Source organism: Labeo rohita, chromosome 8 (assembly GCF_022985175.1).
Source record: "Labeo rohita strain BAU-BD-2019 chromosome 8, IGBB_LRoh.1.0, whole genome shotgun sequence".
NCBI lineage: Eukaryota > Metazoa > Chordata > Actinopteri > Cypriniformes > Cyprinidae > Labeo > Labeo rohita.
In genome coordinates this window covers 33,094,184-33,121,213 of record NC_066876.1, presented here as the reverse complement: position 1 = coordinate 33,121,213, position 27,030 = coordinate 33,094,184, and the positions used below count along the sequence as shown (strand labels likewise).

The following is a 27,030-nucleotide window of genomic DNA, read 5'->3' as shown; positions in this document are numbered from 1 at the left end:
ACCTGATTTTCTTTCTGCACAAACAATGCATTCAAAGAATTTAATGATTGCACTATTTCAAATTATTCTAATTCGTTGACCAGCACCTGTATATATAAAGCATACCTAAGCATATATGAATATATTCATATGAATTATGAATAAAGTTATGAATAAGCATTCAAATTCACAAATAAAAGTCACATTTAAAAAAAAGTGGGAAAAAATGCTAATTTATTCTATCAAGCTGTTATTTAACAAGTAACCTCACCTTCTGAGCAGTTGTGTCCATGAAACGGCCTGTGGCAGTCACACCTGTAGTCTGACCACAGATCCACACAGCTGCCGCGCTCAGCGCAGGGGTCCCGACCGCACCAGTCGCTCTTCTCACAGCCCATCTGGACGTCCGGCTGTGGGCTAAAGCCTTGAGGAAGAACCGGCTGAGAATCAACCAGCAGATCCTCAAAACAACCCACGAATCCCGTCCTGGATGCGGTTTTGTTGAGGTATTCCTGCGGCACCCCGCCAATGTAGATTTTCTCCAAACCGTGCGGCTGGAAGGACAAAAGCTGGTTGTGTCCTCCATCCTCAGCTTTGGTCACGTTGTCTGATAGCGAGGTCAGAGTTAGTCTCTCATCCACACTAACCAATATTTCGTGCCAGAGTCCGTCACTGAAATCCCCAATTAACTGCACGGCGAGCTTTAAGTCTCCCGATTCGGCTCTGGAGTGCAGATTTCCACCAATTAGCTCCAGAATAAAAAAGTGCTCTCGGCTTCCCCGGAAGAAGAGAATTAGATCCGGCAAGGTCGTCCTGAACCTCAGCTGGACGCTGGGCCCTTGCGATGCCGCCTGCCTGCGGGTCCTGTTGATGTGCGGGACCTCGATGACCAGATAACTTCCCGTCGTCACGGAGAAGGTGGTGGATGTTGCACATGTGTCACCGTGGAAACCTGAAGGGCATCTGCAGGTGTGTTGATGCTGGTCTTCGTGCAGTGAAGGCACACAGGTGGCGTTGTTTTGGCAGGGGTCACGCACACAGCCCGTCAGCTGGATGTCACAATCGCGGCCGCCCCAAGGCAGCTGATCCAGCGCAGGAGGTGGACAGTGACACGTGTAGTCATTAATGGCATCTTCACACCGGCCGCCGTTCTGACAGGGTTCGCTCTCACACTCGTCCACATTAATCTCACACACGACACCTGCAGAGGGAATTACACAGACTAAGGTCGTGTAATGCACTTGGCACAGACATTCAACCACAGCAAACATGCATTTACACCTTACATCATACATGTAGATAAAGAAAAAAGAAAACTTTATGATTTAATGATTAACTAGATGCTTAGGTAATTTATTTTAAAATTATACACATTTAATTATTTTATAGTAATTTATTTTAGATTTATTTTATATAAAACTAAAAAACTAATTTAAAATTAAAAAAGAAATTATAATAACTTGACGTACTCAAATAAAACAATATAGACATGCTTGGGTAATTCATTTAAAAATATATATTTATATTTAATTATTTTATAGTTATTTATAATAACTATTATTATTTGTAATATTTTGTAGCAGCAGCATGCATTTAGGCTTACAATTAAAAGTCAGAATTAAAAGCTAGGTTATTGTTAACTAAAACAAAAACCATAAAAAATGCAATTACTTGAAATAAATCTAAAAATGTAAATCTACATGAAAAATGTAATATACATACATATATATACATATATATATATATATATATATTATACTGTACTTTAAGCACTAAAATAACTAATAAATTATAATAAAATTATAATAAAAAATACTTTAGCCATAATTGAAAATATTAAATAAATCAAAATTAAAATATATATAAAAAAAAAAATATATATATATATATATATATATATATAACAAATCTTAACACACACACAGAAGTACTAAAATACCTACTACTAAGTAAAAAAAAAAAAAAAAACTTAAAATTACAGAAATAGACATACTTAAAATAAGAAAAACAAAATAGTAATAATTAAATTACTAAAACTAATATAAAACACAAAAAATCTAAACATAAAATGGAAATAAAAATAAATTAAAAAATATTTAAAATAACAAAAACTGTATAAAAGTGTGTGTATGTGTGTGTGTGTATATATATATACACACACATACACACACACTTAAAGTACTAAAACATATTTAAAACTACTTTAAAAATGACAAAAAATTTAAATATAGATAAAAATGTAATAAAAAATACATTTACAAAAATAAATATATAATAAAAATGACAAAAACATGAAACACAATTACTGCAACAAAATTATTACAACTAGCTAAAAATCACAAAAAAAAAAAAAAAAAAAAAAATCACTGAAAACAGAAAATATAAAATAAAATGAAATAAAATGAAAGTAAACTAAATTAAAAATACTGACAAAAAGTATTATATATATATATACATACATACACTAAAATAACTGTGCTTAAAGGCCTACAAAACAGAACGTGAGTTTTATGCAGAAAATCATAAAAATCATCCTACGAAGCTACTGTAATGTACAGGACGACCTTAACACATCAGAGCCAATGACTTCCAGAACAGTGAACTAAAGGAAATTAATTGACTTGTAATTGCATTTACTTTAATCCTGTCTTTAATCAGTTAATGATGTAATCCTGCTAAAGGATTGGCACGTCAGCATATGGTTGAAAATGCTACTTTAACTTAACTGCTGTTTGTTTAGTCTGTGGGATGACTGTTAACTACTGCAGTGAAAAATAACACTGAACCAGCAAATATGACCAAACTAAACAAATGTATGCACTACATGTGCACATGCAGCTGAGCAAGGAAGTCCATCTCTGAGGATGACAGCAGGTGTCAAACACACACTGCTACTGTGCAACAATTCCCGTGAGTTACCATAATCGGTTTTAGCCTGTGCAAACTGTAAAAGTTTATAGTAGTTGCATGCAAGATGTTTAGCAGCCCTTGGCAATATTAAACATGAAACTAAGATAACTGATAGGCTCCTCTGAAACGAAGCATGATACAAAAAGCTCTAAAATGAGTCATAACTCAATTCTAGCACATGCAATGCAGAATGCAAAAAGCTGTGCTACTGTTAAATTACATTAATCATTTCACCTATGCTTTTGTCATGCATGTTTATACTAAAACCAACAATATTAGCAGTGCAAATATGCAGAATATCAAGAGTAAACCACAAAATACAAATCTAGAGCAGACAAAAAGAGATTTTCTTCCTCAGTACTTTAGTCTTGTTTTATTATATGCAGTTATAGTTAACTAAATTAAAATCATAGAAACGTGAGATAAACTAAAATATTTAAATAATAATAATAATCATAATAATCATAATAATAATAATTTATAAAATCACCAAAGCAACATTTATCATTTTAATTTAGTTTAACTTGTTGTTAAACTGAATGTACTAAAGTAACTAAAATAAACTAAAATAAAAATAAAAACTTACTAACTAAAATTAAAATATGAAACTGAAATATAAAAACTAAAAGTTTAAATTTTCACATTTTAAATTTTCAAATTTTAAGCTAGTTGCTCAGGCAACATTTCTCATTTTCAATTTTAGTTTACACTGAACTACTAAAATAACTAAAACTAACTAAACTAAAACCTAAAATGTAATTAACTTTTTAAAAAATTAAATTGATATATATTTAAAAAAAATAATAAAAATAACAAACACACAACAAAATTAAACCTTTAACTAAAATTTAAATAAAAACAGAAAATAAAAAATGGAAATATGAATAAAAATGAATAAAAGTGTAAAATAAGAATGTCCAGTTCAAATATCTAAATTATAAAATTAAGATACATTTACTTGAGATGCAAAACAACATAAAATAACAAGTTTATTTTAAATTTATTTAAAATAAATGTATCACAATTTCATTTTTAAATCAAGAAAAATAAACAATTTAAAGGGAAAACAAATTTTTCTTCAATTCAATTTTTTTCTCATTTTACGCATAAACTCACTTCATTTTGACGTTTTTTTTTTGTTCAGAAAGCAAGACTCGTTATATCTCATGTCATGTTGCTTATTTGTACTGGAAAACAAAAAAATACTGAGTCAGAAAATCACTTGTTGCATTAACTATGTGCTTAATAAAACATGAACGGAAACCCTGCACACATTCTACAATATACAATATTCAGTGTTGTTTTTCCAAAGCTCTCCGCAGGTTAATTTGACATTAATGCAGGAATCCTCCGGAAAGCTGCGACACTTTACCTGTCAGGAGAAGCAGCCCGCTGCAAATCACTCTCACTATTAGTCCTCTCATCCTGCCAAACGTCCAGACGAGCCGCAGCAGACACTGACACACAGGTGACAGTTTCCAGTGCAGACGTCCAGCGATTTCTTCCTCTCAGTCCCTGTCTAACTTCTCTCTTTCTGGCTTCCTAGTTTTTTCCGTCTCGCATAAGTCGATCCACCTCTCTGTACCAAGCGTCCAGGAGTGATTACAGCTAACGGGACTCCCCCTCCGCTGGGATAATAATCCTCTGAGCCTCCCCTCCCGTCCCAGCTGGCTCCTGTCAGTGCTGACATCAGGAATGTCTGTCTGTCCGCCGGACGGCCGGTCTGAGCGATTGCTTTCCATGCCAGCCAGAGGATCCACTCATTACTGGAGATGTGATTTGAGTGCTGTCCATGTGGGAGCGTTTCAGCCTCTACAGACTGGAATAAACTATGCGACTTTCCAAATCTGAACAGATTTTAAAACGCTATGCATCATACAGAGGATTTCCTAACTTCGTAAATAGTTACAGAGAAAACTGGGCATCAGTCAATGCTGGGTAGATTATTTACATATTGTAGTAGATTACTGAATACAGATTACATGATGAAAATGATCATTTTCTTTCACGATTTAGGACTAAAACTGAGCGGTTCTGTATAAACTTTTAATAACAGGTTAATGACAGAGATTCTTTTTGATTTAGACAGAAACACATGCTGTAATTCTTAAAGAAAACAAATCATACTAAAATTATGACTACAAAAAAACACTTACTTGAAATAAGAAATATTAAGAAATTAAACAAAATATAAAAAATAAACATTTTGGAATTTCAGCTATTGTCAGTTTCATTTGGTTTAACGATGTACTAAAATAAAATCAAAAACAATATGGACCAATTAAAAAAAAAAAAAAAAAAATATATATATATATATATATATATATATATATATATATATATAAAAAAAAAAAAAAAAAATATATATATATATATATATATATACACACAAAACTAACTACAATTAAAATGTAAGAATTAAAATAAAAATGCATTAACATTAATTAAAACTTTAATAGTATCTCACTTTGAGATATAATATCTCAAACTTTTTTGGCAACATTTCTCATTTTAATTTAGTTTAGATATGTAATTTAAAAAAAATTATTAAAAAAAAAACAATATAGACAGATTACAAAACTAACTAAAATTAAAATGAAAATATGAAAACTGATTCAAAATATTAAGAAAAAACTATAATCATTGAGATACTATTATTCAAACAAACAAAATGTTTTTGGTTTGTTTGCTTGTTTTAGTTTTAACTAAATTGCTAAACTATAATTAAATAAAAAATGAAAATATGAAAATAAAAACTCACTCAAAATTTTAATAAAACTACTATAGTATCTTAATGATACTAAATTTTCGAATATACATTTTTTATGGTTTTTATTTTAGTGTAAAGAATATTACTAAAACTTTGAATCTGTATAAACTCTTAAACTTTAACTTTTTTTACATTTTAGCTATTGTCAGTTGATGGAAAGAATATAGACATTAAACAAAAAACTTAAAATAACAAATATGCACTACAAAATTACTATGACTAACCAAAAAGTAAAAAACAAAGAAAAACATTAATTAAAACTTTAACAGTATCTCACTTTGAGATATAATAGTATCTAAACTTTTCGTCAAGTCTTCTCATTTTAATTTAGTTTAGATGTACTACAGTAACGAAAAACGTAATAATAATATAGACAGATTAAAAAACTAAAAATGACAAAAAAGCACAAGAAAATTACTAAAACTTTAACTGAAATTAAAATGAAAATAAAAACTGATTGAAAATATTAATAATTATACTAATTTATATTAATTAGTAATAATTATATTAAAATATTAATAATTATACTAAAATGTCAAGCAATTGTTTGTTTGTTTTAGTTTCAACAAGAAATTTCAAATAAAAATGAAAATGGAAACATGAAAATAAAAAATTATTCAAAATTTTATTTAACCTACAATAATATCTTAATGACACTAAAATTTTGAATATAACATTTTTTAATTACACAAAATATTAAAAATACTAAAAATGAAAATGCTAAATGTAAAAATAAAACTTGTAATAGTATCTCAATTATACTAAAACAACATAGTTTGTAGAGTTTTGCAAAAATGTAAATAGAGGCTAAATAAATAAAGATTTTCCAGTGAGCCTACAATGCATTGCGTATTCAGCCACTGATATATTTGCATTATTTTGAATGATCTGAAGTAAAGTCAGGTGGTGTACAGAGCACATTTACACACCTGCGAATCCTGGAGGACACAAGCACTGAAACGCATTGATGAGATCTTCACAGGTGCCTCCGTTTTCACACGGAGCAGACTCGCATTCGTTCACGTTCACTGAACAGTTGCCGCCTGCGAAACAGAAAAGCTTCGGTTTACTAGCAGCTCTTTGAGAAGTCAGTGTTGAGGATGTTGAGGATGTTGAGGATGTTGAGGATGCGTCACAGTGCTGTATCTGACCTGTAAATCCAGCGCGGCAGTGGCACAGGTATCCGGCTGCGGTCTCGTAGCTGAAGTCCGTGTCCAGTTCAGGCAGAACTCTGTAGTAGCTGGAGTTGGATCTCTGGAAACATTCGCCGTCATTCTCACACGGCTGCTTTTCACACTCGTCCATGTCAAGCTCACAGTTCTCGCCTTCGTAGCCTGAAGTACACAACATGAGTTAAAGAAACTCAAGGAAAACTGACTTCATAATGCCAGTGTTGTTTTAGAATAACTGAGATACTATTATAGATTTTATTATCATTTTGACTTTAGTTAAAGTTTTAGTTTTTGTAATTTTTAGTATTTTTTTTATATATATGTCTATATTTTTTTTACATTTTTATTTTCAGTTTTAGTTTTCACAGCAAAAAAAGATTTTAGCACAAATATCTAAATATTCTGGAAGCAAGAAACATTTACTTGACAAGCAAACTTTCTTTAATGATCTTAAGTCTTGTTTACTGAAAAATCAAAATCAAATCAAAATTGTATAATTTTTTGTTTAAAACCAAAAAAAGTATCTGCCGAAGGGGTAAGAAAAATAATAAATAATCTTAATTCAAAGGGAAAATATTTTTGGCCCACTGACAAATATTTTTCTTATTTTGAGAAAATTGTATATATATATATATATATATATATATATATATACATACATACATATACATATATACATATATGTTTTTTTTCTCCAGAAAATAAATATCTAATTATTAACCTAATATTTTGCTTCTCAAGTAAATATAGATGTAAAAAAACAAAAAGTATGTTTTTTATATTTTACTTTATTTGCGTTAACATTTATTCTAATAATATAATAATATATGTATTATATATGATATATTAATATATTTATATGATATAATAATGTATTTTTTATATTTTAAGTAATGAAAATGTTTTTTTTTTAATGGTTTTGTTTTAGTTTCAGTTTTAGTGTTTTACTAAAATAACCTTGTTGTGACTTACTGGTATATTCCAAAGTGACTAATATAATCCAACTCATGTCAAACACACAAAACAAATAATCTAAAAAATATAGCTACATTTATATTTTATATTATTTCTGAATGTATTAATAAAACCAAAGCAATTTTGGGCAAGTGTGTCTTTTAATCAATTATTTAGAAATATTTTACACGCATAAATACATGCTTTCCATATTGTACATTCATAGTCTAAAATAGCATTTAATTTGGAGTTTAAGGTTCTCTTGCAATGTCTTACATATTTCTCTAGATGGCAGTGTGGTGCAACAAAGTCACTGATGAGCAAAACGTGATGCTGAGACACTACTGCATTATCATCTTTCTAAAAAATGAGCCTTTACATGCATAAATATACACAATAAAGAAATGTTGAACAGGATAAATTGAAGACTGGTTACCAGGCCAGCAGAGGCAGGTGTACTGGTTAACTCCTTCCTGGCAGGTGGCACCGTGCTGACAAGGGTCAGACGCACACTCAGGTATGTCCACTTCACAGAAAAAGCCTACAAATCCAGTCCCACTGCAGTCACACTCATAGCTGTAAACGAGAATTACGACAGCTGTAACTCATATGAGTGGCTTTAAAGGACAGAGAGCCAGTTACACAAATGTCAATGTATTTACATGATGTTACACAATCTTCTCAGATCATTCACATGCCATTCTGCTTTTATTTTAACACCCCCTTACACACACAATTTAAGCCTTTCATTCATTACTACTTCACTGGATTTTTTTTTAAGCTTGACCCAATGTGGTGGTTCTTAAGCACGTTTGCCAGGTCTGTGAGACAAGAAAAAGCCCAATTGCTATTCAAAACTAGCCCAATCATGGTTTCTGTGGCAAAATAGCGAGGGGCAGGAGAGAATGCTTTACCCTGCGGACTAAAAAAACAACCTGCAACAGACATCTGCTGTTTTAAGTTGTTCATGCAGCATCATTTCAGACACTGATAAGGTGATCATAGTTTTAAAAAACTTAAAAAAAAAAAAAAAAAAAAACATAAATATGATTTGATACTCTGGTTGAAACACTGGATAATTAGTTAAGATGATTACTGACTTAAACACTGGATAATAAGTAAATATACTGAATCTTCATTTTTACAGCACTAACTGATTAGTCAAGACTGGTTTGAATACTAAAGACACTTGTTTAGTTAAGACATTGATTGTCTAGTTAAGGCACTGATTGATTAGCCACAGATTTACTAGTTTAGACATTGGATGATTGGTTAAGACACTGATTGATTAGTTAAGACACTTGCTAAACAGTTAAGGTATTATTTGATTAGTTAAGACACTGAATGATTAGACACCAATTGATTAGCTAAGGACTGATTAATTAAAACACTGGTGGATTAGCCAAGGCACTGGTAGATTTGTAAAGACACAGATTAGATACAAAGTGATTAGTTAAGATAATGACTGACTTGGATAAAACATTGGATAATTAGTAAATATACTGAATCGTCATTATATGTGATATGACTCTGACTGATTAGTTAAGACAGCGGCTCCTTGTTTGAATAATAAACACACTTGTTTTAAGACATAAACTAACTTGTTAAGGCACTGGTTGATTAGTTATGGCTCTGACTGATTAGCCACAGATTGATTAGTTTAGATATTGGATGATTGGTTAAGACACTGATTGAATAGTTAAGACACTAGCTAAACAGTTTAGGCACTGGTTGATTAAAGACACCAAACGATTAGACACTAATTGATTTGCTATGGACTGATTAGTTAAAACACTGGTTGATTAGCCAAGGCACTGGTTGATTAGCTAAGACAGATTGATTAGCTACAGACTGATTAGTTTAGAGACTGGTTGATTAGTAAAGACAGTGGTTGAGTTAAGGCACAGATTGATTAGTTTAGATATTGGACGATTGGTTAAGACACTGATTGATTAGTTAAGACAATCGCTAGCTAAACAGTTAAGGCACTGGTTGATTAGTTAAGACACCGAATTATTAAACACTACTTTATTAGCTATGGACTAATTAGTTAAAAAAACTAGTTGGTTAGTCAAGGCACTGGCTGATTAGTTAAGACAGATCGATTAGGCACAAATCGATCAGTTAAGGCACTGATTGATTAGCCACAGACTGATTAGTTTGGAAACTAATTGTTTCTTTAAGATACTGGTTCGATAGTTAATGCATTGACTAGCCACAGACTGATTAATTTAGAAACTGAATTATTAGTTAAGGCACTAGTTGATTTGTTAAGACATTGATCGATTAGACACAGACTGGTTAGTTTAGACCCAGATTGAGTTGGTTGATTAGTTAAGACACTTGTTTAGTTAAGACACTGATTGATTCATTAACGCACTGGTTGATTAGTTGGTTGAAGACGTTGGTTGACTAGCCAGAAATTGACTTGTTTAGACATTAATTAATTGGTTAAGACGCTGATTGATTAGTTAAGACACTTATTGATCGATTAGCCACAGACTGATTAGTTAAAATTATTAGTTATTAGATTGATTAGCCACAAGCTGATTAGTTTAGAAACTGATTGTTTAGTTAAGATACTGGTGGATTATTTAAGACATTGACTGACTAGCCACAGATTGGTTAATTAAGACACAGATTGATTAGTTAAAGCACTGGTTGATTAGTTAGGGCACTTGTTGTTTAGTTAAGACACTAGTTGATTCATCAAACCACTGGTAGATTAGCTATGGCGTTGACTGATTAGTTAAGGCACTGATTGACTAGCCAGAGATTGATTAGTTTAGACATTGGTTGACTGGTTAAGACACTGATTGATTAGCCAAAGCACTGACTGGTCAGTTAAGACACTGACTGATTATCCACAGACTGAATAGTTAAAACACTAGTTAATTAGTTAAGGCACTGGTTGTTCAGTTGAGAAACTGGTTGTGATTATTTAAGGCCACCTTCCTGCAGAGTTTAGCTCTAACCCTAATTAAACAGCCAATAATGGTCCATTTTAAAGGCAGGTGTGTTGGAGGAGGGTTAAAACTAAACTTCACTGGTCGGTGACCCACTTGTTATTGACTAGCTGTCTGAAACCTCCATGATCAGACTGAAGCTAGATCAATTCACTTACCTGTTCACCATATCCAGACACATTCCTCCATGTTGGCAGGGTGAACTGTCACACTCGTTGATGTTCAGCTCACAGTTGATGCCCTCGTATCCCGCCACACACTCACAGGTGTACAGACCCACGTGATCATGGCAGGTGGCGCCATTCTGACAGGGATCTGCCGCACATTCATCAACGTCAAATTCGCAGTTCACTCCTGCAGGACAAATCAACATCCTGACGTCACTCACAGAAGAAACTAGTCAATATAGTCATCTCAAAACAGCTGCTGCATCCATGATTGTTGTGTTGAATACACTTGTATTATCTGTGTGGCATTACCATATTTGGAGTACAGTGGTATATGAATGGTAACATTACCGTGGTAAATCCTACCAATCCAAAGGTTGCACATGATTGATTAACCTTTTATTTTTTATTTTTTTCAATGATTTATAAAACCTTTTTGGATGGCATTCTTGCCATTGTTTCTGCTTAAATGCCTGAAATTATATCTGTAGACAAATATAAATTGCACATGTTAATACATTTCTATAAAACTAAAATTTTAATGAAATCATTTTAAGAAATGTTTTAATGAATGTTTTAAATTATCATAAACACTTAGCAAATAAATAATATATATATATATTTTTAAATTTTTTTTTTTTTAGATGCAGTCAAAACCTTTTTATGTTTAAATGTTTAAAGACTGATTAGTTTAGACACTGGTTGATTAGTTAAGGCACTGATTGATCAGTTATGCCACTGGTTGATTAGTTAAGAAACTTGGTTAAGGCGTTAACTGGCTAGCCACAGATTGATTAATTACAAACTGATTTATTAGTTAAGGCGCTGATTAATTAGCCAAAGTCTGATTAGTTTAGAAACTGATTGTTTAGTTAAGATGCTGGTTGATTATTTAAGGCATTGACTGACTAGCCACAAATTGATTAGTTTAGAGCCTGATATATTAGTTAAGGCACAGCTGATTAGTTAAGACACTGACTGATTAGTCACAGATTGGTTAGTTTAGACACAGATTGATTAGTTAAAGCACTGGTTGATTAGTTAGGGCACTTGTTGTTTAGTTAGGACATTAGATGATTAATCAAAGCACTGGTAGATTAGTTAAGGCACTGATTGACTAGGCAGAGACTAATTAGTTTAGACAGTGGATTGTTTAAGACCCTGATTGATTAGTTAAGACACTTGTTGATTTATTAGCCACAAACTGACTAGTTAAAACACTGGTTTATTAGTTTAGGCATGATATTATTTCTGTAGACAAATATATATGCATTTATTAATGAATTAAACTGAAATTTTAACAAAATAATTTAAATGTTTTTTTAAAAAGTGTTGTAAATAATAAATAATTATTTAGCAAGTAAATAAGTATAACTAAAATATACCAACGTTTCTTTCTTTATACCCTTTTAGATGCAATCAAAACCTTTTTCTGCTTAAATGACTGAAATTATTTTTGTAGATAAATTTAAATTGTGCATTTTTTCATAAAACAATAACAAAGTTTATTAAAGTTATAAATTATTGTAATTAAATAACTGTAATAAATATGGTTTAAATAAATATATAAATCAAAATGTACTAAAAACCATTATTTTTAAATAAATAAATAGCATTTATTTGCAGTCAAGCTGCAAGCTCAAACAAAAGAATTAATAAGGGACAACACAAACTACGAAAACATATTTTATTACATAAACAGTTTATACATAGAAAAAACGTTAATTTTCAATTTAGCAAAATATCCATCATTAGCAGCTATTACAGCTCTGCATAATCTGGGCCTAAATTCATTGTATTCCAAACTTAATTGGCAATCAATTGTTGAAGCTATTAAGGTGTGCTGACCAAAAAATCTTTTAAAAACCTGGGCCAAGTTTAAACCAGTAATCAGGCATCACAGCTGGCAAAGGGGCATATCTGACTTTGACATGTATATATTGCCATTATTATGTAATCAAAATGAAAATTATTATTGCTGGTCTTCAATGATAATGTCAAGTTACTTTAATGTATTTGCACCAAAAAATATTTATGCTGATATCGTCCAAAACCACACTTTGCCAGGGGTGTTTGGAGGGCAGTATATATATATATATATATATATATTATAATATATCATATTTTTTATTAATTTATTATTTTCTTAAATAAATAAATAAACTCAAATATAAGATTGATTTTATTTTTATTATTTGACCAAAACTATATAGTATAGTGTAATTATATAGTGACCAAAGAATGAGCAGACTCTTCTATGATGAACTGTAATACTTATAAGATAATTTTTAATTTCAGAATATCATGCATTGTAACAATCTTACAAGAATATCTTGTGTATTGTCTTTATGCTTGTAAATAATGTTTCTATTGCAAAATTAAAATAATAATAATAATTATTATCATTATTATTATCCTTATTAAAAATGAACTGATAGTGTATAATAAAGTACCATAAAATTACCACTGTACAGCCACAGTAAATTTTTGACCGTGCTTACCTGTAAACCCAATGAGACATTCGCAGATGTAGCGGTCCCTCCCGTTGATGCACGTCCCGTTGTTCTCACAGGGTTGCGATGCACACTCATTTATATCAATATCACAGTGGTAACCTTGGAAACCAGGTACGCAGTAGCATTGATACACGTCAATCCCATCCTGACAGATAGCGCCGTTCCTGCAGGGCTGCGACAGACACTCATCGATGTCTTCTTCACAATGTTGCCCCCGAAAACCTGCGGCGCACTGACACTCGTATCCGCTCGGTGCCCAAACGCAGGTGGCGTTATTATAGCACGGGTCATCGGCACAGTCACGCACCCTTGTCCCGCAGTCGTCCCCGATGTATCCGCTGGGGCAGTGACACGAAAATCCGTTGACTCCATCCGCACAGTAGCTCTTGAGTCCCGTACAGGGGTTGCTCTCACATTCATTGATGTTTCGGGTGCAGTTGGGACCGTCGAAGCCGTCGGGACACATACAGGTGTAGTTCTCAGTTCCTGGAGTGCTGAAGCAGCTGGACGGACAGTTCGCATTTTCACAAGGGTCGTATAAATGCTCACAGTGCTCACCTGTGTATATAGGTGGGGTGAAGGAGCAGATACACAGGTAGCCGTTCAAAGCTGGTACACAGGTGCTGTTGTTTTGGCATGGAGAGGACAGACACACGTCAGACGTGACTGTGCAGAACAGACCTGCGGATACAAACTATGATTACTGTCACGTTAAATAGCTTTTTACAAGGATGTTTCAACTAAAAAAAGCAGTCATTATTAGCAGATGCTTCAATGCCCGACTTTGGAAAATATAGTTCTCTCCTTAAATATGAAGAGGTCAAACGACAGATTAATGAGTTCATCCAAATTTCACAAAAAGGAAGGGATATGGAAGATGTCACTTACTTGTTTTGACAATGCATCCACACAAAGAAATCTTGGTCTTTTTTTAATGTTCATCTAATCATTTTGCAAGTGACTTTGAGTTTTAAAGATGTTTCCTTTGGATGTTTGAGCACTCAAAAAAGAATATAGCCTAGGAACTATAACTTAATTAATATATGTTTCCTGCTAGCCAAGTTTCACATACATAAACAAAAGTCTCAAAATCTCTTTTTTTATTCAAAGTTGATCTAGACAAGTATATGGAAACTATCCGAACCTCTGTCAGTCCGGTTTTGTTTTTTATAATTGTACTGCCTTAATGGTTGATGTTTTGTACGGTTTAAATAAAAAAGGAGGAATCAGAAAAAAAAGATTTGTGATACATGCTCCGAAGTCCCAATGTAAATAAAATGATTCGCGAACTGGCACCGAAGTCCTGATCTGAATTAAAAGAATCACAAACCTGCTCCGAAGTTCCGATCTAAATCAAATGATTTGCGATTCGCTCTCTGAAGTCCCGTTCTGAATCAAATGATTCACGATCCGCTCTCCAAAGTCCCATTCTGAATCAAATGATTCAAGATCTGCGCTCTTAAGTCCTGATCTAAATCAAAAGATTCACAAAACCTATTTCGATGTTTCGATCTAAATCTAAAGTCCTGTGCTCCGAATTCTCGATCTGAATCAAATGATTTGCGATCCGCACTCCAAATTCCTGATCTGAATCAACTGATTCACAATACGCAATCCACGCTCCAAAGTCCCGATCTGAATCAAATGATTTGAGATCCGCACTCCAAAGCCTGATCAGATTCAACTGATTCAAGATCCCTGCTCCAAAGTTCCAATCTGAATCAAATGATTCACAATACACTCTCCAAAGTCCCAATCTGAATCAACTGATTCAAGATCCCTGCTCCGAAGTCTCAATCTGAATCACATGATTCTTGATCTGTGCTCCGAATTCTCGATCTGAATCAAATGATTTGCGATCCGCACTCCAAAGTCCTGATCTGAATCAACTGATTCACGATACGCAATCCACGCTCCAAAGTCCTGATCTAAATCAACTGATTCAAGATCCCTGCTCCAAAGTTCCAATCTGAATCAAATGATTCACAATACACTCTCCGAAGTACCGATCTGAATCGAATGATTCACAATCTGCTCTCCGAAGTCCCGATCTGAATCAAATTATTCAAAATCTGTGCTCCAAAGTCTTGATCTGAATCAAATGATTTGCAATCCGCACTCCAAAATTCCAATTTGAATCAAATGATTCACGATCTGTCCTCTGAAGTCCCGGTCTGAATCAAATAATTTGCAGTCCGCACTCCAAATTCCCAATCTGAATCAAATGATTCGAGATCCACCCTCCGAAATCCCAATCTGAATCAAATTATCTGCTAGATATACGTGTTCCAAAGTCCCGATCTCAATCAACTGATTCACGATTCCGGGCTCTGAAGTCCCGGTCTGAATCAAATAATTTGCAGTCTGCACTCCAAAGTCCCAATCTGGATCAAATGATTCGAGATCCGCCCTCCGAAATCCCAATCTGAATCAAATTATTTGCTAGATATACGCGTTCCAAAGTTCCGATCTCAATCAATTGATTCACAATACACGTTCCAAAGTCCCTATCTGAATCAAATAATTCGTAATCCACGCTCCGAAGTCCCAATCTGCTGAATTCACAATACGTACAAATCAAATGATTTGTGATCCACATTCCACAGTCCAGATCTGAATCAAATGATTCTAGAGCTGCACTCCAAAGTCCCGATCTGGATCAAATGATTTAAAATCCCCTCTCCAAAGATCCGATTTAAATTAAATGATTCACAAACCCGTTCTGAAGGTCAAACCAACAACTTTCCCCTCACCATCTGGAAATTTAACCTCTGCCCCACAGCGCCTATTTAAAGTAAGTCACAAAGCAAAAGTAGGTGAGGACAGTATAGAAGATTCACCCTATCAGAGATAAAGCTTCTTAAAGAAACTTCCCATGAGTGAGAGACTGCCCTGCCTGAAGACCATGAGGCTCTAACCTGACAGTCTATGTGGCTTTATGTTATCAAAATCTCAGATGAGAGACTCAAAGGCCTTCAGCAACATTCAGGACAGGCACAGTATATGACAGCACTACTAAACACGCACATCGGGCTGCTGACTGCAGATTTACACCGGGATTCCTGCAGGATAAAGGGTCTTTGGTCTTCACTAGTACTTCCACCGGCAGATGGGTGAACGGTGTCTTACTAACTCTGACTAAACCTCCACCAGATGCTACGTCAATGGGTTGTCAGCTTAACCGACCACCATTTACTGAGACTAATCCATCCTCACGTACATGACACATAAATATACCTGTCCATATAGATCGGTCATTCATAAAGCCTATGGTGAGATCAGGACCTGTTTGATGTGGTTTGGTGCTGATTACTAGTGATTCCGGTTAACAATCTTGTACAACTGAGAAATCAACTACAACTGTCATACTTTTATTGAGATATACTTAATCTTCCCTGCTAATACAGACAAGCTACTTACATAGATTAACCAGCAACCAGTTTCACCCGAAAGATTGGTTACCTTCTGGTTAAAACAAGACCAAAAAAAAAACTATGAAAACAAGACTTAATATTTTAAATTTTAACATAAGAATAAATTTGATATTGTTTCAAGATGAACAATTATTGTACTGAAACAACTCCAGACATAATTTACTAGGAAAAGCATGAGTATCAATTATAATCATCTCTCAATAATCATTGTATTGCACTGCATTATATGTTTTGAAACTACAAAGCTTTGATTGTCAAACTAAGCATTTAAATATCATCTTACTTAGACATTTTTTTGTGAGATTACAAGTGGCAACTAATAATTAAATGCATTTTTACTGTTATAAAGATTTTGTTGATTTACATTACAAGCAATCAGAATTTCATCCTAATTTTTGGCCATATAAATATCAGTATCTCCACCAAATTGAACATTTTTGCTCAGTTTGAGCCTCTGAATACAATTTAGCCATTTATTCTTCCATATTTTCACTTTACCGCACTATATGAGCCATAAAAGCCTGATGAATCAGATGTAATACTTAAAACACAAAAGCACATATTTATAACATTTTAATACTTTCTCTAAAACAGGTACAAAAGTTGTCACTGGTGGTGGTACTTTTTAAAAAAAGGTTTTAAAATGTACAATTACGGTACTATAGTTGAGGTCAAACGTTTACACCCCCCCTTTCAGAATCATTAAAAATTTGAATTATTTTACCAAAATAAGAGGGATCATACAAAATGCATGTTATTGTTTATTTAGTACTGACCTGAATAATATTTTTCACATAAAAAATGTTGACATGTAGTCCACAAGAGAAAATGATAGTTGAATTTATAAAAATGACTCCGTTCAAAAGTTTAATGATCCACAGCCATTTTTTTTGTTGTTTAGTGATAGTTGTTCATGAGTCCCTTGTTTGTCCTGAACAGTTAAACTGCCTGCTGTTCTTCAGAAAAACCTTTCCAACAATGACTGTATGATTTTGAGATCTATCTTTTCACACTGAGGACAACTGAGGGACTCATATGCAACTATTACAGAAGGTATTATCATATTCAGGTCAGTGTTAAATAAACAATAACATGTGTTTTGTATGATCCCTCTTATTTTGGTAAAAAAAAAATAATTAACATTTTTAATGATTCTGAAAAGGGGTTGTAAACTTTTGACTTTTGATACTGTATGTACACTTTAGGTACTAATATGTACTAATATGCACTTCTTAGGTGACAACTTAAAAATTTTTTTTTGGACTATTATTTCATGTTAGGCAAGAACATCTTTTGCGCAAAGTGAAGGACACATTTAAACATCAGCCACTGGCCTTTACACTTTCAGCAGACAAAGAACAGAGAGAGAAACTGTGTCAGGAGGTCTAGTAGTGACCATGAATGACCTACAGTCTCTAATCCAGGATCATCTGCTCTGAGAGACACACAGACAGACAGACAGACAGGTGAGTTTTAGAGAGAGATTTGAACACTGATCTAAACACAATACTCTGCTACTTTGTCAGCCACAGCTGTCAATAAAGCAAACAGATGTTGCTTTGGTTCAAATAAACGGGAAGATCTGAAGTCTAGACGGGGCAGACAGAGCTTATACGGATGGGCTTCAGAAGCTTCACTTTCAAATCAAGTCAACTGAAAAACTCTAGTAAACAACATCTCAGACTAGTAGAAGAGACTTCAAACCCCTCACTGAGACATATGGTATGAACCCTCAGGACAGAGCTGTATCACACCCCCGTCCCGAGAAAACCAGACAGGGGCCACTATAGGTCATCCCTTAATAAACACATGCCATTCAGTATTATTTGGTCCTTTGGGGTCTTATCAGTAAACACAAGCTTTTACCATGGATAAAATGTAATCAAACAACGGTTACGGTCATTTGGGCTTCATCAAAGTCTGCATGTTTTCCTCACGATTTCGGCATTAAATCATCGACAGTAGACCAATAAAGAGCCATTAGGATAGCATAAGTGACCCTAAATCAGATAGGTGCACATAAACATACATTAAAAACAATCACACAACAAACTTGAACTGAAGTTTCCCCAAATCCTGTTTTGATTAAACCTCATAAACACAGGTACAGCAAGTCTCTTGCTTAAAGGCATTTCATATGCAGGCTCTTTTGGTTTTGTTATTGTTTTCCTTGTCATATCCAGTCAGAAATATATTGCATATTTCAACCAACCGCTATTATTACCGACTCCAGAACAAATGAGAGTAAATTTGCGGCTCCAAGTTCAATCTTTCTTGAACATTGAAAAAAAACTGATTGTATACCGTAATATCATCTTTGTTCTTTTTTCCAGTTCAGATATGCTGTAAAACGTAAAAATTGAGGTAGAAATGCTTTATTAAGCCATTTTCTTTCACTCTTTCTAAATGAATGCAAACCTTAATTTTATTAATACACTTTACCTCTTTACAAATGTATTTGCATAGCACTTTTCACAATACAAATGGCTTCAAAACAGCCTTACAGAAAATCATGATGTTCATGTTTATAATATTTTAATTTCTTCATGCCTTATAGTTGCATTTAGCAGATTAAACAATAATATAGTTACATTTTGCAGCTATAAAAGCAATACAAGCAGTTGAGATTTGCTATATGGTGTACATCACTTTACATGAGCGTATGCAAATAAATTGGACGTACTTATATATACAATTTTATATAAAGAGCTAGGTGATAGTATGGATATATATTGCAAAAATTAGTTGCTATGTATATATTGCTGTAGGGTCATTCCGTGTCAAATCAACCAAATTTCAGAAACTTCCCTGGCTCAAATTTTTGATTTTGCTAATATTTTTTCTAAAGAAAGATAGACATGTATAATGATGAAAGCCAAAACATTAAACCTCTACAAAACAGTGGATTACTCTGTAAATATTAATCTTAATGACACTTAATATTTTGGCTTTCATCATTTTTACATGTCTATCTTTCTTCAGAACAAATATTAGCAAAATCAAAAATTTGAGCCAGGGACCTCTGGTTAAGTTGACACGGAATGACCCTATGTTGATTTATGTGTGTACTGTATGTATGTAAATAAAGTTTTAATATATCATTTATTATATCCAGCTTTTAAAATACCGACAGGTTATCATTTCAAACGTCGTTTAACATGTGTTTATATCTCATTTGTAAACAAAGCGATTGTGTTAAAAGGAATGGCTGCAGCTGGACTTCATCACAAACTCATTTTGGCTTGTGAAACACAACACAGCACCATTAGTGTCTGTCCTGCTCTGAAGATGCTTTTGTTAGTGTGATTCAGAAGGAGCGCGGTGCTCTTTAACCCGAGTGAGTCTAATCTTCTGTTATCTACAGCCCTATGACCTCTGACCTCTCTGTGTCCGACAGCTGTCAGAGACATGAGCCTCCTCGGAGAGACGGATGAATCCAGTGGCTGGTACAGACTCTCACTCACAGGAGAGAGAGGAGAAAACACACATGTGCCGGGAAAAAAAATGGAAGAATGAGTTACTGGATTGGTTAAAAATAAAATAATGTTTGTGATGTGTAATATACCACAGACATACAGTATACCATATATAAGCTACTGTTCAGAATAATAAAATAAAAATAATAAAATAGAATAAAATATTTATTTCAATTAATAATAATAAATTTTATATGCTAAATAATATAATTATTATTTAAAAAATAAAAATATGCTCAAGTAGACACACTAAATACATACATACACAATCAATCAACATTAAGATCTGTCTTTTTTGTTGAAAGAAATTCATTATATATCTGATATAAATATCATTATATTATTCAATTGATTCAAATGATCAAAATGTTGCACTTAAGCCTCTTTTTAGTAAAACCTTAAAACAAAATTTTACTTTTTCAATTTTTCCAATAAATTAAATTAAAAAAAGAAATGCTAAATACGAAATATATACATAAACTACTATTCAAAAGGGGTCGTTAAGATTTGTCTTTTTTTTTGTTAAATAAAATTAATAATTTTATTCAAGGATAAATTAAATTTAGTTTGTACACCTGACCATCTTTTTTGCTTAAATAAAATAATAAAATAAGTAAACAAAATATATATATATATTTTTTTTTTTTTTTACATTTTAAAATAAATTAAACAAAATCATGCTCAAGTAGACAAACTAAATATATTTGATAGATTGTCTTTTTTGATGAATGAAATTAATCCTTTTATTCAATGATGCATTAAAGTGATCAAAATTTTGCACACTTAAGCCTTTATTTTTGTAAAACTTAAAAGAACAACATGGGGCCATGCATTATCATGCTGCAACATGAGGTGATGGTCGTGGATGAATGGCACAACAGTGGGCTTCAGGATCTCGTCACAGTATCTCTGTGCATTCAAAATGTCATCAATAAAATGCACCTGTGTTCATTGTCCATGACATACGCCTGCCCATACCATAACCCCATCGCCACCATGGGCCACTCGATCCACAACGTTGACATCAGCAAACCGCTCACCCACACAACGCCATACACACTGTCTGCCATCTGCCATGTACAGTGAAAACCGGGATTAATCCGTGAAGAGAACACCTCTCCAAAGTGCCAGACACCATCGAATGTGAGCATTTGCTCACTCAAGTCAGACAGATTTGTGAACATTATTTGAGAGAAATAGGCCTTTTGTGTACATAGAAAAAGTCTTAGATCTTTGAGTTCAGCTCATGAAAAATAGGGGCAAAAACAAAAGTGTTGCATTTATAAGTTTGGTCAGTGTATATATACAGTATATATATATTTATATACACACACACATCAAATATTTTTTATGTATTTATATATCTTTATATATTTATAATTCAAAAGAATAATTCATAATTCTTCTATCCAGGAAAAAAAAAACATTAAAGCACTCACAGTCTCCTGCAGATTATTTTCCTCTACAGTGGCAACAATCTACAAATACATCACAAACATGTTTCTGGAGATGGGTTTAATGTAGCTAAACACTCTGATGACAACAGTAACTCCCTGGAGAAAGAATTTTACATGTTGTTTTCAAACACAAGCCAAGTCTATCCCGTCACGGTCACGGCTTCATCACAGCTTAAAGACACAATGCAGCACATTCAGTCAAAAACATGCGAGCTGCTATTCCACTTAAGCACAAAGAGTGAAGTGGCTGCATTCTCTAGTGGGGTTTCCATGGCGATGGTCAACTATGCCGCGCGTCTCGCCCTGTGCTTTCAATCTGCTCAGAAGTACCCAGAATTCAGGCTTCCCGCAACTGCAGAAATAGGTCATAGCTTCATTAGGGAGGAGCACTAAAGAAATGACTTAGACCGAAACTCCCACCAGAACAATCATGCACACTCATCAGATGATGCGCGGCTGTCTCATTCATAAGCTAATGATAAACTGTGAGAAACAGCTCATTAGTGCCGAGTATCACATTTACTACTATTGATGTGTGTAAGTCATTCTGCAGTGTTTGTGTGTGCCGGTGCTTTATATCATGATCAGATGCAACATTATCACCTGCTGGACCAGAAAACAGGTGAAAAAGTACCCACACACATATTAAAGAAGCAACCCAAGCCATGTCCACCCACAGCACTAAAAACAGCCTAGCAACCCCTCACAAAACCCTAGAAACACCCTAGCAATATGCTAGCAACCACCAACAACTCCCTAGAAACGTCCAGCAACCCCAATCAACTAGACATTAGACCACAAAAACAGTCTAACAATACCTCAGAAACAGCCTAGCAACCACCCACAACACCCTAGAATCAACTTAGCAACACCCTAGTGACCACCCCAACACCGTAGAAAATCTAGCAACCCCATCAACTACACACTGCAATCTAGAAACAGCCTAGCAACCACCCAGAACACCCTAGCATTGACTTCGCAATGCCCTGGCAACCACCCACAACACCCTAGAAAGCCTAGCAACCTCTTATCAACTACAGACTACACCTTAGAAACAGCCCAGCAATGCCCTAGCAACCACCAACAATACCACAGAAAGTATAGCAACCCCTTATCAACCCCTTAGAAACAGACTAGCAACAATTTAGCAACATCCTGGCAACCTCTCAAAACAACTTAGCAACACCATAGCAACCATCCCAACACTGTAGAAGGTCTAGCAACTTCCATCAACTACACACTACACCCTAGAAACAGCCTAGAAACCACCCAAAACACTGTAGCAACAATTTAGCAACGCCCTGGCAACCACCCTAATACCGTAAAAGTCAAGCAATCACCATTAACTACACACTACACTCTAGAAACACCCTAGCAACAACACAAAACACACTGGCAACCACCCACAGCACCCTAAAAAGAACTTAGCAATGTCCTGACAACCACCCACAAAACCCTAGAATCAACTTAGCAACACCCTAGTGACCACCCCAACACCGTAGAAAGTCTAGCAACCCCCATCAACTACACACTACACCTTGGAAACAGCCTAGTAACACCTAGTAACATTAGACCCTAGAAACAGCCAAGCAACAATTTAGCAACGCCCTGGCAACCACCCAAAACACCTTAGAAACAACTTAGCAACACCCTAGCAACCACTCCAACACTGTAGAAAATCTAGCAACCCCCATCAACTACACACTGCACTCTAGAAAAAAACACCCTAGCATTGACTTAGCAATGCCCTGGCAACCACCCACAACACCATAGAAAGCCTAGCAACCTTTTATCAACTACAGACTACACCTTAGAAACAGCCTAGCAATGCCCTAGAAACCACCAACAATACCACAGAAAGTATAGCAACCCTTTATGAACTACACACTACACCTTAGAAACAGCATAGTAACACCTAGTAACACTAGACCCTAGAAACAACCTAACAACCACCCAAAACACCCCAGCGACAACCTAACAACATCCTAGCGACCAACCCAACACTGTAGAAAGTCTAGCAACCCCCATCAACTACAAAGTACAAGCAGCCTAGCACCATCCACAACACTCTAAAAAGAACTTAGCAATGTCCTGACAACCACCCACAAAACCCTAGAATCAACTTAGCAACACCCTAGCGACCACCCCAACACCATACAAAGTTTAGCAACCCCCATCAACTACACACTACACCTTAGAAACAGCCTAGTAACACTAGACCCTAGAAACACCCTAGCAACAATTTAGCAACGTCCTGGAAACCTCCCAAAACACCCTAGAAACAACTTAGCAACACCCTAGCGACCACCCCAACACCATAGAAAGTCTAGCAACTCCCATCAACTGCACACTACACCCTAGAAACGGCCTAGAAACCACCCAAAGTCAAGCAACCACCACACCTAGCAACAACACCCTAAAAAGAACTTAGTAATGTCCTGACAACCACCCACAAAAACCTAAAATCAACAACTTAACAACACCTTAGCAACCACCCACAACTACCTAGAAACAACTTAGCAATGCCCTAGCAACTACACCCTAGAAAGTGTACCAACACCCTATCATCAACCCAGAACACCCTATGAAGAGCAAAACCCTGGCAAGTACATTATAGTGACTGTTTTGTACACACTTACTGTAAGTACACTTTTAAAAAGTGCATTATGTAATAATGTCAAATTAAAAATGCTTACATTCAGTTCATATACATTCTTTTAAAGAATATTATTTCAGTATTAAGTGGTCTTTTTAAAAGTATGCTAAAGTGTACTTCACAAGTGAACCACTCACTATATCCTATAGGTGGCGATGCATAGAAACCATCAGACAATAAGACACCAATTAAATGATGCATTACCACAATTTACATCCAAAACCATGTGTTCGTGCTACGTTTACCCTCAGGCCAAGTGACAGGAACACGCTGAGGAGCTCAGCAGCGACTGAATGGACAGTGAATGAGTGTTTGTGCTGAATGCTGAACGCTGTGTGTGTCACACCGAGGGGCTTTTCTGATTATCACTCATTCTAAACAATCTGACGGCCAGCTGGCTGCACTTGTCTTCGACATGCTCTAATGCCCAATTACTGCACCCCCAACACACAAATTCACAAACAGAGACCATCAACTCTCTCCCTCACTAAACGCATCTGCCGACAAGACAAAACAACATGCCAGCTGCAGATGCTCAACTTTATAATGCAGAACTCATCAAAGAGCCACTTGTAGCTTTGAATCTTTTCATTACACACTAAAAAGGAAATGCTGTATATCTATCTTATCTATCAAGAGTTCATTTGCAAAACATGTAACTTTTTAACGTAACGTTTTTAAACATGTAACGTAACAATTTTCAAATATGTTTTTCATTGTGCATTCTAATTTCTGTCAATCAAACTGCAGTTGGGTTATTTTGATTAAGAAAAAGTAACTAAAAAATACAGCTAACACAAAACAATAAAACAAGATAACAATAAAAAAAACATGATTTCTGAAAATAAAAAAACAGGGTTATCTGTTTTTGCAAATAAACTTAAGATACAGCTCAAAAGCTTTGGGTCTGTAAGATGTTTCAATATTTTTGAAAGAAGTCTCTTCTGCTCACCAAGGTTGCATTTATTTGATCAAAAATACAGTAAAAAAAAACAGTTAAACATTATTACATGTGAATATATAGTCTAATGTAGTTTATTTCTGTGATCAAAGCTGAATTTTCAGCATCATTACTTCAGTATTACATGATCATTCATTATTCTAATATACTAATTTGGTGCTCAAGAAACATTTTCTGATTACTTTGAATGTTGAAAACAGTTGTGCTGCCCCATATTTTTGTGAAAGTGGTGATACATTTTATTTTCCAGGATTTATCTATGAATAGAAAGTTAAAAGAAAACAGCATTTATTTATTTTAAATTGAAATCTTTTGTAACATTATAAATGTCTGTACTCTCACTTTTGATACATTTTATGCATTTTTGATGAACATAGGTATTTAAAAAAAAAAAAAAACTTTTGAATGGTGGTGTATATTAAAACGTCACTGAACACTTAAACCCGTTTTTCTATTAGTCAAATTAGCTTTAGGGGAAAAGCCGTCAAAAAAGTCAAATATGAAGATACAATAATCGTGTCTTACCCAGCTTAAACATCAATGACAGCAGGACTGCTCTTTTATATCGTAAATAGATCCGTCCAAACTCCATGTCCTAAAGCGTTGTTTGACTTCCAACCTCTAAACCCGCGGACACGCGTTGAAATCTCCCCGCATCATCGCGCTTTCATCCGGCGTGAGTCAACTTCTGTCTGTCCGCTGCTGCTGATGTACTCTCCGCGGTTTAATTGAAAACACGGTGTGGATGTTTGCCACAGGAATCCTTTATCCTGCGCGTATCAAACCCTCGCCTGCTGGTTGTCAGATCTTCATCCTCTTCTCTGAGTAGCTGTCACTCTCTCCCTCACTTTGATTGTCTTAGTCACTTAAGAACTCCACCCTCTCTCTCTCCCTGTATGTTTGAGTGCATCTCTCTCTCTCTCTCTCTCTAGTCTAGGAGGCAGATGGCCAGTTCCTTTTGCCATCTTTACGTGACCTTCATCACAAATGAGTGTTAGTCTAAGCTAATAGCAACTGTTAAACCTGCAAGCTTTTGGATAGTTGACAAAGAACATGCATATATATATTTACTTTGTCAACTATCAAAATGCTGCTGAGTTACATATAATACATAAAGTCTCTTTTACATCATTTCATGCTCTCATGTCTCTCAGTATTGACTATGAATAATAATAATAATAATAATAATAATAATAATAATAATATTAAATACATTAATTAATGATGAGAATATTCATTTTTTGGTGAACTATCCCTTATAATCCCTTAGTATAAGCAGTGATTCAGTCTTTTAACACGGGTCTGATCTCTAATCGGATCTCAGTTCTCTCTGGGTGCTGCATGGGAACGAGAGCAGACGCTGGTTAATTAATCTCCTTGTGTAAATACAGGTATACGGCATTCAAGCAGCGCCGCAGGACAGACTCCTTCTGCATTCCTCAGGGCACCGTCGTTAAACTCCAGCGGGGTGTTTCTCTGTTCGGGACCCTTCTCAGAGGCTGAAAACGTTCCAGACATTTTATTCAAATGAGGAAGATTAAGAGGTTCACTACACATTCTTGTGTAAGGTGTTTAATGTGAAATAAAGTTGTATAAAAAAGTTTTGAATAAT

General features: G+C 34.5%; 1 protein-coding gene across 1 annotated transcript in view; it reads right to left on the bottom strand.

The window, feature by feature from the left end:
* Window positions 1-26,244, bottom strand: part of crb2b (crumbs cell polarity complex component 2b) — a 43,743-nt gene extending 17,499 nt beyond the window's left edge. Inside the window, exons 1-7 of the mRNA XM_051117839.1 lie at window positions 25,944-26,244; window positions 13,420-14,115; window positions 10,910-11,105; window positions 8,222-8,361; window positions 6,811-6,993; window positions 6,589-6,702; window positions 251-1,180 (exon numbers count right to left, since the gene is read on the bottom strand). Coding sequence (XP_050973796.1) covers window positions 251-1,180; window positions 6,589-6,702; window positions 6,811-6,993; window positions 8,222-8,361; window positions 10,910-11,105; window positions 13,420-14,115; window positions 25,944-26,010 — 2,326 coding nt within the window. The 5' untranslated portion in view covers window positions 26,011-26,244. The remainder of the gene's footprint in view (window positions 1-250; window positions 1,181-6,588; window positions 6,703-6,810; window positions 6,994-8,221; window positions 8,362-10,909; window positions 11,106-13,419; window positions 14,116-25,943) is intronic.
* Window positions 26,245-27,030: the final 786 nt, after the last annotated feature.